Genomic DNA, 15,011 nt, shown 5'->3' with positions numbered 1-15,011 from the left:
ACACGGTGATGCCAGCCTGCACTACACACTAAGACCATGTCAACAGCTCATAAAGCAAGCCCAACATGGTGGTAAACACCTTCAATCCCAGGACTCAGGATAGTCAGGTGGATCTGTGAGCTCTGGGGCAGCAAGGTCTACATATCAAGTTCTAGGCCCATTCAGAGCTACACAGAGAAACCTTGTTTCAAAATAAAACATCTCAGATATCTTTATCTTGTCAGTAAGAACTTCTCCAAAATAAACACTTTCACTTCCTATATTCTGGCAAGGATAGCTAAAAACTGTTAATAACCCAGGGTTAGAGATATGGCTCAGTTAGTGAAGTGCTTACTAATATGCACAAAGCCTTGAGTTCCATCCCAGAACTACATAAATTGGGTGTGACATATGTGCATAATCCTAGTACTCAGGAACTAAAGGACAGTCAGAAGTTGAAGGTCACCCTCCACTACAGTAGAGAATCTGAAGCCAACTGGGTCTTTACCTGGCTTCAAATAAATAGTCCGTACTTTTGAATCAGCAGAAAAATAATCACTAAAAATTAGTAACACAAACATCCTCCATTCCTTCCTGAGATGGCCGTGACTTTGGAATGACTGTGCTCTTTGACTTTGTTTTGTTACCCAATGTCACTCTCCCAACTATCCACTTTACCAGTGGGACTCCAAATGTCATCAGATTCCTTCCAATGCTAAAGGGAGGCTCTTCTCTGCACTCCCATTGATTGCACCCTCTGTTATTTTATATCCTAAAACTATGCTGTCCTGGGTCAACTGTGTGCTTCTTTCTCTGGACCATTAATAATTTGGAAATCAGCCAGGCGGTGGTGGCGCACGCCTGTAATCCCAGTGTACTTTGGGAGGCAGAGGCAGGAGGATTTCTGAGTTCGAGGCCAGCCTGGTCTACAGAGTGAGTTCCAGGACAGCCAGGGCTTCACAGAGAAACCCTGTCTCAAATAAACCAAATCCAAAAAAAACAAAAACAAAAACAAAAATAATTTGGAAATCAGGGGACTAAAGAGACAGCTCAGCAGTTAAGACCTCTTCCAAGAGTCTTGAGTTGAATCCCAGCAACCACACATTGGCTCACAACCATCTGTAATGGATCTGATGCCCTCCGTTCTGGTGTATCTGAAGACAGCCACAGTATACTCATAAAGATAAAAAAAAAAAAAACACGTGAAAAGCAAAGACAAAAAATCTCTTTTAGGGGTGTGTGGGGGGGGGGGAGGACAGATAGGATAGGTAGTGGGTGGTTTGAGAAAAGATCTTACAAGAATCCTTACCTCACCTATTAAGATTATAGGGGTGTGTCACTACCACTTGGCTTCATTCTTTCTTAGATCCCAGTGTCAAAGGAACATCAAGCAATCAGTTATTATATACTGACCAAAAATAATGAATTGTAAGTTAAAATATTTTCTGTGGGACTGGAGAGATGGCTCAGAGGTTAAGAACACTGACTGCTCTTCCAGAGGTCCTGAGTTCAATTCCCAGCAACCACATGGTGGCTCACAACCCTCTGTAATGGGATCTGATGCCCTCTTCTGGTGTGTCTGAAGACAGCTACAGTATATTCATATACACTAAATCTTTAAAAAAAAAAAAAAGGAGTACTCTGGGCTCATATAGAGGACCGGAGTTCAGTTCCCGGTAGCCACAATAGGCAGCTTTCTTCTGTCTTCTACCAAGTACTGCACACACATGTGGCACATGTGGTATACATACAGACAAACAGGCATATACATACACACACACAAAATAGTGATAACTTTTTAGGTTTTTAGGTAATACAGAGATGGTTAATAACTCAGGAGACCAGAGTTTGAGTCCCAACAACCAACATCAATTAGTACACAACTTCATGTAACTTCAGCTCCTGGGAATCCAACAACTTATTCTTCTGGCCTCTGTGGGCACTGTACTGGTGTGTACAAATCCACACAGATATACATATATACACATAATTTTTCTTTTTTCAAAAAAAACTTTAATAAGGGCTGGAGAGATGGCTCAGCGGTTAAGAGCACCTACTGCTCTTCCAAAGATCCTGAGTTCAATTCCCAGCAACCACATGGTGGCTCACAACCATCTGTACAGCTCATGGACTCATATGCATACAATAAAAAAAATAAATCTAAAAAAAAAAACTTAAATAAGAATAATTGTAATTGTGTGTACATGAATGTTATTTTAAATAAAAATGAAATAAGGGATAGAAAGCTCAGTGTTTAAAAACACTTGCTGCTCTATCAGAGGACAAGAGTTTGAATCCAGTACCTGATGTAAGAGGCTCATAAAAATCTGTAACTCCAGCTGGGCGGTGGAGGCGTGATCCCAGCACTCTGGGAGGCAGAGGCAGGCGAAGTTCAAGGCCAGCCTGGTCTACAGAGTGAGTTCCAGGACAGCCAGGGCTATACAGAGAAACCCTGTCTCGAAAAAACCAAAAACAAAAAAACAAAAAACAAAAAAACAAAAAACAAAAAACAAAAAACAAATCTGTAACTCCAGGAACAAGAGATCTAATACCCTGTTTTGGCCTCTACAAACACTGGAACACATGTGAGCATACATATATACACACACACACACACACACAGCATGTACATATACAAATAAATGTGGTGTTCTGGGGGGAAGGGGCAGGGAGGAATTAAGACAGGCTTTCTCTATGTAGCCCTGGTGGTCCTGGAACTCACTCTGTAGAACAGTCTGGCTTCAAACTAAGAGATCCACTTGCCTCTGCCTTCCAAGTGCTAGGATTAAAGGCGGGTACCCTAACTGCCCAGTTACAAGTAAATGTTCAAGCAAATAAAAGTGAATGTGATATACTAGAAGAGGCTTTTAATCCCAGCATCCTGTAGGCAAAAGCAAATGGATCTCTGTGAGTTCAAAGCCAGTCTGGTCTACATAGCAAGTTCCAAGCCAGCCAGAATTACACCATGAGACCCTGTCCATCTCAAAAATAAGTAAAAAATAAGGGAAAAAAAAAAAAAGAAAGATTTAGTGAGATTCTAGCACTTAAGAGACAAAGGAATGAATAGTGCAATTTTGAGCTAGGCAACCCTACATAGTGAGACTTGATCTCAAAAGAACAATAAAAGAAAATAACAATAACAAAGAAAAGGGGGATAAAACTGAAGAGTGAAAAGAAAAAATTGACACTGTTTTTAGAACAAAACAGAAGACTACATGTTAGCAGATTTAAATAGCTGTACTACTTGCTGCATCAGATAGGGAAAATTGTGGTCCCTACTCACTCGGCTCCCTAATCTCAGGGAACTGAGTGAGGAACCATCTCCATTAAGAACAAGAAAGGAGGAGAGTCTCTTAACCCAACAAAGGGTCTAAGGTAATTCAAATAGAAGTCCTGAGACAAAGAATAGATTAGCTGGAAGGTCTACAGAGTTTAATTCTTTTCTGCTATCAAAGTTATAGCCACAGGCATAAACAAAAAAAGGAAGAGGAGTCAAGAGACTTACCTCACATCCTAACAAACTGTCTAACCTTCAGCAAGTCTTTCCTCACCCACAGATAGCTCTTCTGTGAAGTGTATTTAATAACATGAGCCATAAACCTGCAGTTCAACTTACAAACTTTAGGCCTGATTCACCTTCCCAGCCTTGTTAAGTCCTTTAACCTGTGGTCAATTGAATTTGAGAAGAATCACAGATGAGTTATAATGGACTATCTACTCCATTGCTCCATTATCTCAGTAGCTTCAAGGGCTGCTCCTCAGAGCATGGAGTGTGGGTCTAAGGAGATAAAGAATTTGTTCATTGTTGAGGTAAAAATGTCTCCCTCCTTCAAAAGGATGAACAAGCAAAATCATCAAACAATATCACACCCAAGATAAAATTAGAAAAGAATTTGGAGATTAGTTGGCCTTTCGTTTTATATATGGGAACACTGACATCCAGACGGTTGAATTATACAAGTCTCACAGCTAATGAATCCCGTAGGTAAGACAGATCCTCCGTCTCTAAAGACCAGAGCCCTCTTTGCTAAATCACAGGATCACCCAAGGCTCCTGTTGCCTGCAGGACATATGTTAAAACCTGATAGATCACTGTACAACTTCACAGCAAAATAAGGGCCTCTGAAAGGAAAGGAATAGTATTCTGAAGAAGGAAAGAGGAAGCAGAATGTTGGGAGACCTGGGAAAGGGAACGCTTCCCTAAAGAAGGACACTAAGTCCTAGAGGTGTCCAGAGAAGAGAAAACTCAGGGGAGTACTGGCAGCTCTTCCAGGACTCAGATTCAGTTCCTAATACCTGTGAGCACAGCAGCTCACAGGCATCTCTAACTCTAGTTCCAGGGGTTCTACATCCTTTTCTGGCCTTGTCAGGCACTTCATATACATGGTACACCTACACGCATGTATGCAAAACATTCACATAAAATAAAAATATTAAAAATAACTTTTGCCGGGTGGTGGTGGCGCACGCCTGTAATCCCAGCACTCTGGGAGGCAGAGGCAGGCGGATTTCTGAGTTCGAGGCCAGCCTGGTCTACAGAGTGAGTTCCAGGACAGCCAGGGCTACACAGAGAAACACTGTCTCGAAAAACAAAAAACAAAAAAACAAAAAAAAAAGAAAGAAAGAAAAGAAAATCAGAAAATATTTCAGGCAAAAAAGACTTTAAACAGATAGGCTTGGATGAAAAGCCTAATTGGATCAAAAAAAAAAAAACCTTAACTGTATACTACATGTGGTTTTTAAGCAAGTTTTTTATGTGTGTGGATGTTTTTGTTTGAATGTATCTATGTGTCACTTACATGTCTGGTTCCTCCCAAGGCCAGATGAAGGCACCCAGTGTCCTGAACTGAAGCTAACAGATAGTTGTGGCCCCAAACAGATGATAAGAACCACACGCAGGTACTTCAGAAGAGGCACTCTTCACTGCTAAGCCAGTCTCCAGGCCCCATAATAGTTTTAAAATTGGTAAATTTATAAAACCAGAATTTTCTGAATCAGAACACTGCCTGATTCTATCTAATTTCATTTTTTTGTTACCTGATTTTGTTTTTTTGCTTCCTTTGTCCTTTTGAGACAGAAGCCAGGGCTGGCCTAGAATTCACTATGTAAACTGGACTAGTCTCAAACTCAGAGATCCACTTGCCTCTGAGTGTTGGGATTAAAGAAGTATACCACCATGCCTACCTCTATTACTAACTTTTTAGTACTTACTAAGATTTTAAATGCCTTAATCTACCGGGTCCCCATGCAAGAGAGGCACCCTTCAAAATCTGTATAGATTTGGGGGGTTCAACATATAGCTTCTGGCTGGGCGGTGGTGGCGCACGCCAGCACTCTGGGAGGCAGAGGCAGAGGTAGAGGCAGGCGGATTTCTGAGTTTGAGGCCAGCCGCCTGGTCTACAGAGTGAGTTCCAGGACAGCCAGGGCTATACAGAGAAACCCTGTCTCGAAAAAAAACAAAATCCAACCCCCCCCCCAAAAAAACAAAAAACAAAAAAAACATATAGCTTCTGAACTCAAATGGCCTACACTTAAGTGTTTTATGTCTGAAAAATGTAAGTATCACCATTTATTTCATGTTCTGAAAAGATTAAATATGCATATCTGTTATCACCTATGTATAGGCATTTAATTATTTATGATGGCTCCTGTTTAATTTGAATATAAAAAATGGGCAGAAATTTCTAGAGTATATTTCAAGTAGCAATTCTCTTTTATGATAGTTTATATATCTGTGCTTGTGTGTGTGTGTGTGTGTGTGTGTGTGCGTATGTGTGAGTCACTTAAATTTCTTACAATGTTTTCCTTTTTAAAATGTGAGAAGCCTTGGATTAAAGCACCTAACACGCCAGGCATGGTGGCACACGCCTGTAATCCCAGGAGGCAGAGGCAGGCGGATCTCTGAGTTCCAGGCCAGCCTGGTCTACAGAGTGAGTTCCAGAACAGCCAAGGGCTACACAGAGAAACGGGGCACCTAACAAAGTTCAGGTCAGTGCCTAGCATACACTGAGCTCTGCACCTGGTACTGTGTGTCTACTAAAGCTGTGTACAGAGGAAAGATAATGTTAATCTGAAAATTTGACACAGGCTAGAGAGATGGCTCTGAGGTTAAAAGCACTGGCTGTGTTCTTCTAGAGATCATGAGTTCAATTCCCAGCAACCACACGGTGGCTCACAACCATCTGCAATAGATCCAATGCCCTAGTATACTCATATACATAAAATTTAAAAAAAAATTAAAAAGAAAAAAATGTTTGACACATGATCTAAATGTAATTTTGATCAAAAAGCTCTTCTCTCCCTGCCACCCCCAGTGTCAGCCAAAGCCACTCCAGTACGTCTGTTGTGTTGCCCACTACCTACATTATGAAGAGTCCACAAATTACAACTTATCTAATACACCTCCATATTTCTCTGTCAATATTTCTTTGTCAATTGAGGATTGGAGCTAGCTAATATAACTTATTTTATCTGCTTACAGGATTAGGATGGGAAAACCAGAAATCCATCGGATGAGTAACTGAGGAAAGCAAGTCATAGAGGAAGCTGCTCTCCACCTTGTACCAGGTGGGAGAAAACGTGCCACAGACAGCCAGATGAACAGATACCTGAACCTGTGTGTAAGACTAAATCACTTCCTGTCCTCATCCAGAAGCTTCCTGAAATACTATCTGAGCCTACACAAATGTCATGAACAGGAGCAGCAGGTCTTCTGAGGGGCTCCTTTAGAAATGACAAGTTCACACAAAGAATTCCCTTTTTTTTTCTTTTTGAAACAGGGTCTTACTATGTAGCTATGGCTTGCCTCATTCTCAAAAATCACCTGTTTCTGTCTCCCCAGTGCTGGGATTAAAGGTGTTTCCTACAATGTCCTCAACTCCTGCCAGTGGTGGCACATACCTATAATTTGGATATTTGAGAAGCTGAGACAGGAGGATCCAGAGTTCAGTGAAAATTGGGCGACATAGAGGCTTTGCACTGAAGAAAACACAGAAACTGTGGCTTAGTGGTAGAGACTTTGGCTAAAACGTGGGAGATACTATGTCTGATAACCAGCTTGGCAAAATTAAATTCTAAAACTCTGATTTAAATAAAAAAAATCTGTAAAAGGTGCTCACCAGTAGGGAAATCAGAAGATATAGATTCCGTTCTGTATAACCTTGGGTCAGTCACTTCATTTCTCTGGGTTTGTCTTGCTCTGTTGGGGGAAAAAAAAGAGAGAAATAAATACCCACTTCAGGAAATTTTCAATTAAAATATATTGCATATGAGAAAATGTTTGGAATGAAATCTCGTGTGGCACATCCACAACCTGTTCTTCTTGACTATAAAAGTGGACATAATTGTGAACTCGCGATCACTGAACAGTTGAAGGGGGAGACACAGCCATTCTATGACTTCTTAGCCATAACAATCTTTAATCAGCTAGACCACAACCTGTACAGCGTCTAGGAAAACGGATTTCTAGATGCTTCGGTATTTGGTTAGATACTGCACACAACAGACACACCTGCCTGCCATTGCTCAATTTAAAAGAAACCGAGTTGGGCCTGCATTCTATTCTCCTGCCCAACAAGGGAGGTAGGCATTAACCTTCTGCCAAAAACACCTTTCAAGTAGCTTGCCGTTTCATCCTATGGGAAATTCTGAACATGATAAAATGCACGTTCTAGAGCTTTCAGTCCCATCCTAACTTCTGGATGGCGACACGTGTCGCCATTTTGTTGGGAAACATGGCTGCCAGCCCTCCCCGTTCGGGTGAGGGAGGAGGGAAGGGGGGCGGAGGAGCGCCACGTTAGCCCTTTCTGTTGAGTATTAAAAGCGTTCACACGACCTCCTCTAGGCTGACTATGGCGGCGGCACAAGGAACTGGCAAGGAAATCACAGCCGCTCTCCAGCGTTCCGATGGCCATTTCCTGGCGGGAGGGCTCGGTCAGGAAGACCTCCCAAGATGGCGGCCGCGCCGAGGGTTGGCCGCCTCCAGAGAGCGTGGCCCAAGCGGCTCGCGAGCCAGCGCGGACACGGGGGCCATGCCGGCACCCCAACAATGCGCACTGCCCCTCTAAAGTTTCAGAAGCTATCGTGGGAGATAAAACACAAGGGCAGGAGGTGGGGCTTCGCTAACAGAAGCCAACAAAATGCAAACAAAGCATTATGTAAATGGACGCCATTCTTCTAGTGGCCCGAGTTCCTAGCACATCCCCAAACACCACAAGCCCGAGCGGCACTTGGTGGGGTGGGTGACTCTCAAGTCTTTCTGCGTAGCGGACGCAGCCGCCGGACTGAGGCCAAGGTGGGGGCTGGTACGAGGCGCCCGGACGCCGGGGACGAAGGGGCCCCACGTGCCCACCAGAGCGCGTGCACGGCCGCAAGGCCGCGCCTCGCCGCCCCTCCCCCCCCGGAAGACACCGCGGGCCTCTCTTGCCCCCCCTTACTACTGCGCAAGCGCCCTGGTCGCCTCACGCGCACGTTTTAAATCCGCGGCGTCCTAGCTACCGCCTGCAGTGGCCTCCGCGGGTGCCTGTATCGCTCCGCGGTCGAACCCTTCGGCGGAGCGGGAAAATATTATCTCTCTCCGTCACAGAATAGTAATTTTCCCAGCACCCTGCCGGAGCTTCTAGGGTTAACAAAACACGTGCTCCCTCTCAATCTCTGCCGGACTCGCAGGTTTGCCCACGTTGTACACTTTCTCCCCTCCCGTGGTGCCACAGGGTTATTTTTCTCAAGTATCGCGCGTGCTGGCGCAGTCTTGTGACCTAAAAAAGCCGGTCCTCTTTTTTTCCTAGGGGTCCTGCGCGGAAAGCACTTCCGGGGTCAGAGGGTACGCGGGGTTGAAAGCGGGCTTCCCGCCCCGCCCAGACCGCCGAGGCTGCCGCCGGAGTCGCCACCGCCGCGCCCTCGCCCACCCGCCCGTCCGCTGCTCCCGGTCCCGCTCGCCCCCGCCGCTGCTGCCGCTCGTCCTGCGACGCCGCCGCGGCCTCCCTCCCGCGCCCGCCCGCTCCCGCGGCCCCCTCTCGCCTCGCGCCGGCAGTTCGGGCCTACTCCTCCCCTCCCCCGCCAGCCGCCCAGGACTTGACCACGTAACGAGCCCAACTCCCGAACGCCGCCCGCCGCTCGCCATGGACGCCGGTGTGACTGAAAGCGGACTCAACGTGACTCTCACCATTCGGCTGCTGATGCACGGAAAGGAAGTAGGCAGCATCATCGGGAAGAAAGGGGAGTCGGTGAAGAGGATCCGCGAGGAGAGCGGCGCGCGGATCAACATCTCGGAGGGGAACTGCCCGGAGAGAATCATCACGCTGACTGGGCCCACCAATGCCATCTTTAAGGCCTTCGCCATGATCATCGACAAGCTGGAGGAAGATATCAACAGCTCCATGACCAACAGTACGGCGGCCAGCAGGCCCCCGGTCACCCTTCGGCTGGTGGTGCCCGCCACCCAGTGTGGCTCCCTGATCGGCAAGGGCGGCTGCAAGATCAAGGAGATCCGCGAGAGCACGGGGGCCCAGGTCCAGGTGGCGGGGGATATGCTGCCCAACTCGACCGAGCGGGCTATCACTATCGCCGGCGTGCCGCAGTCGGTCACCGAGTGTGTTAAGCAGATCTGCCTGGTCATGCTGGAGACGCTCTCCCAGTCTCCGCAAGGGAGAGTCATGACCATCCCGTACCAGCCCATGCCGGCCAGCTCGCCAGTCATCTGCGCGGGCGGCCAAGATCGCTGCAGCGACGCGGCGGGCTACCCCCACGCCACCCACGACTTGGAGGGACCACCTCTAGACGCCTACTCGATTCAAGGACAACACACCATTTCTCCGCTGGATCTGGCCAAGCTGAACCAGGTGGCAAGACAACAGTCTCACTTTGCCATGATGCACGGCGGGACGGGATTCGCCGGAATTGACTCCAGCTCTCCAGAGGTGAAAGGCTATTGGGCAAGTTTGGATGCATCTACTCAAACCACCCATGAACTCACCATTCCAAATAACTTAATCGGCTGCATAATCGGGCGCCAAGGCGCCAACATCAATGAGATCCGCCAGATGTCTGGGGCCCAGATCAAAATTGCCAACCCAGTGGAAGGCTCTTCTGGAAGGCAGGTCACTATTACTGGCTCGGCTGCCAGTATTAGCCTGGCCCAGTATCTAATCAATGCCAGGCTTTCTTCTGAGAAGGGCATGGGGTGCAGCTAGAACAGTGTAGGTTCGCTCATAACACCCTTCTGCTGTTTTCCCATGATCCAACTGTGTAATTTCTGGTCAGTGATTCCAGGTTTTAAATAATTTGTAAGTGTTCAGTTTCTACACTTTATCATCCGCTAAGAATTTAAAGAAAAATCACATTCTCTGTTCAGCTGTTAATGCTGGGATCCATATTTAGTTTTATAAGCTTTTCCCTGTTTTTAGTTTCGTTTGGGTTTTTTGGCTCATGGATTTTATTTTCTGTTTGTCGATAAGAAATGTAAGAGTGGAATGTTAATAAATTTCAGTTTAGTTCTGTAATGTCAAGAATTTAAGAATTAAAAAAATGGATTGGTTAAAAATGCTTCGTATTTGAAAGCTGGGAGTTACTATCAAATCCTTCGGTGGCTGCTTTCTTTCCTCCCTTTCCCTTAAAGTGTGGGGTGCTTGGGGCCGGAGGGAGAAGGGTGGCCGCCCTTGTTCTTTGCGAGGTTTCCTTTCCTTATCGCTAAGATTCCACTCCCTCTGCCCCAACAAAGGAACGGCAGGTTGGGCCTGCTTTGGGATGTTTACAAAAGACGGGGTCTCTTCCTGGGAGTGACATCTCTGACCTAGTTCCAGAGAAAGGCTTCTGCCCATTTCTCTGGTAGAAAATACCAGGTTTTCTATGGAAAAACTGCCCGTTCCATAAGACAGGATGGATGGAGAGCGGCCTGCCCATCTAGCCCGTTGTCCCCTACCCCCATCCCGCAGGGGAAACTTAGCCAGGAACAATAAAATATTCTGGGGGAAGGCTGTGGGAGGGGGCAGGGACTAGAAGGAAGGGGAAGCACGAGGGTGGGAAGGAGGGCCACAGCTGCACGGTGGTGGGGATTGGAGCGCCTTGAGTCTGAGCTGACCCCAACTGAAGGACCACGTGGGGGCCACGCACCTGTGGCAAGTAGCCTGTCAGAATATTACACCTGTCAACCGAGGTGCCCAGAAACAAAAGGATATTTTCGTGATTTTCCTCAGCTGTGTGCAGTAGTTAATTACTGCAGGAAATAATCCTGCCTAAGTAGGACAGTCCTCCCAAGAATGTAGACCAGTCCAGGGTGTTAAGATGCAGATTCCTGAGTCCCGCTACACACTGAACCTGAAAACTGCAACTTTAACACCCATTAGGGGATCTCTTGAGTTTTTCTTCCCCTTGGGAACAACTGTGGCAATGCCTAGTAACCGAGTGCCCATCAGCTGAGTCTCGGCTGGACATAAGGGCAGAAAGTCTACAGGCGCACTATACTCAACAGTAAGACAATAGACAATTGCCAGGGTGGGCAGTTCAAACCCAGGCAAAGGAATCCCTCGTTGGGGGTAGGGTTATCCACAATAAACATCTGTTGATGCTTCTCTGCCGGACAGGAGGTGGGGGTTGGGGTGCAGGCCTCTCACTGAGGTTCCCTGGAAGTGAGATTTACACTCACTGCTATGTTGCTGAGGAGCCCGGGTTATAGAACAGACTTGGCTCCGCCTTATGGCCTTGAGCAAAGCACTGAAAACCGAAGTTGTTACAGAAGGAACACACTCCCTAAACTTGGGACAAAAAGTTTTAGAACGAAATAAACTAGATTGCAGCGGGCCTACTTCTAGGAACAGGTATTGCCTAGAAGATATGGACAGAGAAGGGCTGATTAAAAGATAGGCACAACGTGATGTATACTAGCCAGGTGTGGTGGTGTATAAATTTAATCCTAGCATGCAGGAGGTAGAGGCAAGCAGAGCTCTTGAGTTTGAGACCCTTGTGAGTGCCAGACCAGCCAGGGCTACATAGACCCTGTCTCTGAAACAAACTATATTTTTATTATATAAAATTTTGAAGCCAGCCAGGCTTACAGAGTGTGAGTTTGGAGATCGCTAGGGCCACACAGAGAAACCCTGTCTCCAAAAAATAAAATAAAATTAATATGTACTTAAATTTGGCTGAGTGACCAGGAGGGCCGTGAGGCCAGTGAGGACCTAGTACAGTATCTTCTGGAAACTGAGCATTAATCAGGGCAAGTGGAGTCCTCAAACACAGAGCCAGACAAGCTAGAGTCCTGGAAGAGGGAAATGGCTCAAATGTACTGCGAGCAAGCACTCAAACAAGCCCTCCCCCGCCCCACATGCCTAGTAATTCTGGGATAATTTGGGCCGCAAAGCATAGGATGGTTCCCACCTTGGAGAAGTGAAAGGCAGGAGCAACCACTAAAAAGCCACCCAAGGAAGGTTCTCCTATAGGCTAAGAAGTGGCATCAACCAGAACACACACTGAGGACCATGAAGGAAAACAGTGTAGCCCAGGCTTGGTGACATGTTTGTACACAGGCAGAAATATCCCACCAGTAACTGGAAATGAAAGGAAGTCACAGCTAGCAGGTAGAGACCAAGGGCAGGTGCCATTTTGATGAGGGATTTAGTAGCATTGGGTGTTGGTGCTATACCTGTTCGTAGCTACCTGACACAGCAGGGCCTCCGAAGTAGGTTAGAGATACAGCAGTTGTGTAGTATGCACAAAGCCCTGTGTTCTGTTCAATCCAACACTGTACAAATAAATACATACTTGGAAAGAAATCATTGAAGCCACAGGATAGTTCACTACACAGTGTCACTGAGAGAAGTCACAGTCTCCAGGCTGATGGGTATTGAGACACACCCATCTTAAACCATTAAACCAACCCACCAACTAAACAGGAAGTAAAAACAAACAAAAAACCAGCCAGGCACATGGCCAAGCCATAAATCCAGGCACCCAGGAGGCAAAGGCAGGCAGATCTCTGTGAGTGCAAGGCTTGCCTGGTCTACAAATTGGGTTCCAGGCTACCTAGGGCTATATAACAAGAACCACCCATCTCTCTTTTTTTTTTTTAAGAACCCATCTCTAAAGAAAAGAAACTCCCAACCCTACACCCACAAAAAGGTTTGTGGCTAGGTTCAAAGACGAACCATTACACTTGGCTAAGTGTTGTTATCTTAGCCAAGTGTAATGGTTCGCGTTTGAACCTAGCACTCCAGTAGATACAAGAGCAGTTTGAGGGCATTCTCTGCCACACAGGGTTCAAAGCCAACTTGGAGTACAAGTGATCCCCTCTCAGAAAGTAAAGGAAGGCCGGGTGGTGGTGGCGCACGCCTTTGACCCCAGCACTTGGGAGGCAGAGGCAGGCAGATTTCTGAGTTCAAGGCCAGCCTATTTCTGAGTTCAAGGCCAGCCTGGTCTACAGAGTTACAGCCAGGGCTACACAGAGAAACCCTGTCTTGAAAAAACAAAACAAAAAACAAAAAAGTAAAGGAAGTGCTACAAGGCTCCACCATCCCTGAGGATTGCTTTAGGCAGTTAATGGTTGCTGGGGGAGAGAGAGAGACATTTAATTTGGTGTGTAGCCACTGGTACAGTACCTGTACTTCTCTTAATAAACCCTCACGCACCGAAAGGAAAGAGGACTGGTACTGTATGTAGCTCAGTTGGCCGCAGGCTTGCTCAGCCTTGTGAACTCCCAGGTTCCAGCATCAGCACCAGCAGAGCATCCTGTATTCCAGCACTCAGGAGATGGTCTCAAGAGGACCAGAGCCACACCTGGGAATCCTGAGAGTCACCAAACCAGGGTTACTGAAAACAAAGCGACTTTAATCCCAGCACTCGGGAGGCAGAGGCAGACTGCTCTCTGAGTTCCAGGCCAGGCTGGTCTACAGAGGTAGTTCTAGAACAGCCAGGGCTACACAGCGTTAAACCCTGGAAAAAGATGGGATTGGGGAGTGGAGAAAGAGAGAAATTGAGAGGCAGGCTGGGAGGAATTTCAATGCCCGCCACTGCTGAAGAAAAAAGTAAATTAAGTTAGGCATGGTGGCACATGCCTTTAATCCAGCACTCAGGTGGCAGAGGCGAGCAGATCTCGAGATCCGAGGCCAGCCTGGTCTCTATATCAAGTACCAGGCCAGCCAGGGCTGTGATAGTAAGATTCTGTCTAAAATTCGTAAATAGTAAGATTTTTCAAGACAGGGTTTCTCTGTGTAGCCCTGGCTGTCCTGGAACTCACTCTGTAGACCAGGCTGGCCTCGAACTCAGAAATCCACCTGCCTCTGCCTCCCAGAGTGCTGGGATGTTCTGTTTTTTGTTTGTTTGGACTTTTGGTTTGGTGGTGTTGTTACACAGAGTGCTAGGATTAAAGGCAAGCACCACCATACTCAGCAGCTCAGTGATTAGGAGTTTTCTGCTCTTGCAGAGGATGTGACTTCCCGTGGATGTCCACCTACATCAGGCTGACACCACCTATAACTCCATCCACCTCCTCCTCTTTTGGCCTTAGCAGGCACTTGAACTGAACAAGTAGTCTCAGTCTCTCTCTCTCTCTCTCTCTCTCTCTCTCTCTCTCACACACACACACACACACACACACACTTTAAATCTTTTTTAAAAGTAAATTAAATCTAAATTCTAAGGTTTTTAGTCACACACCCCTGCTACCCATCTCCCACCACCCCAACCTCTGCCCCACCCCATGCTGTCATTTTAATGAGCAGGCTAACTTGGGGCAGGCATTTCAAAGGAATGTGCATGCTTGGAGAGCAAAGGTTTAGACCAGTGATGGGGAACAGCAGCAGCAGGCCTGAGAGTGGAGGAAACCGAGATAGATAGAGGCCACTCAGATAGTCAACCGCGATAATAGAAAGCACGGGAGCTGGGAAATGTGAAAAGCATCAGGGCAAAGGTTAGGGAACGCTCGGTGATGGTGGTGGTCTTACTATGTGTAGCCTAGGCTGGCCTTGAGTCCTTGAGTCGCCAATAACTTGAAACACTGGAATTCCAGGAATGAGTGACCACACCTAGCTGGTATTCACACA

The 15,011-nt window shown here is 46.7% G+C and overlaps 1 protein-coding gene and 1 long non-coding RNA gene across 10 annotated transcripts in view; one reads left to right on the top strand and one right to left on the bottom strand.

The window, feature by feature from the left end:
* The window catches only part of LOC127678897 (uncharacterized), a 42,104-nt gene extending 33,393 nt beyond the window's left edge, over window positions 1-8,711 (bottom strand). For 4 of the 9 annotated variants that reach the window (XR_007976646.1, XR_007976645.1, XR_007976638.1 and 1 more), the window contains exons 1-2: window positions 7,814-8,323; window positions 7,098-7,177 (exon numbers count right to left, since the gene is read on the bottom strand). This is a non-coding gene — a long non-coding RNA (uncharacterized LOC127678897). The other 5 variants (XR_007976643.1, XR_007976644.1, XR_007976641.1 and 2 more) reach the window with 5 other exon arrangements.
* Window positions 8,712-8,822: 111 nt separating this feature from the next.
* On the top strand, window positions 8,823-10,521 carry Pcbp1 (poly(rC) binding protein 1). The gene has a single exon (XM_052174227.1). It carries the CDS (start codon window positions 9,099-9,101, stop codon window positions 10,167-10,169), a length of 1,071 nt encoding a protein of 356 aa, XP_052030187.1. The 5' UTR covers window positions 8,823-9,098; the 3' UTR covers window positions 10,170-10,521.
* The last annotated feature ends 4,490 nt before the right edge of the window (window positions 10,522-15,011 follow it).

Source organism: Apodemus sylvaticus, chromosome 2, assembly GCF_947179515.1.
Source record: "Apodemus sylvaticus chromosome 2, mApoSyl1.1, whole genome shotgun sequence".
Taxonomy (NCBI): Eukaryota; Metazoa; Chordata; class Mammalia; order Rodentia; family Muridae; genus Apodemus; species Apodemus sylvaticus.
The sequence above is the reverse complement of the archived record's forward strand: the minus strand, read 5'-3'. Positions and strand labels throughout refer to the sequence as shown.

Bases quoted from the DNA above. Each gene is read 5' to 3' on its own strand.
- Pcbp1 (XM_052174227.1), top strand. From the start codon at position 9,099: ATGGACGCCGGTGTGACTGAAAGCGGACTCAACGTGACTCTCACCATT.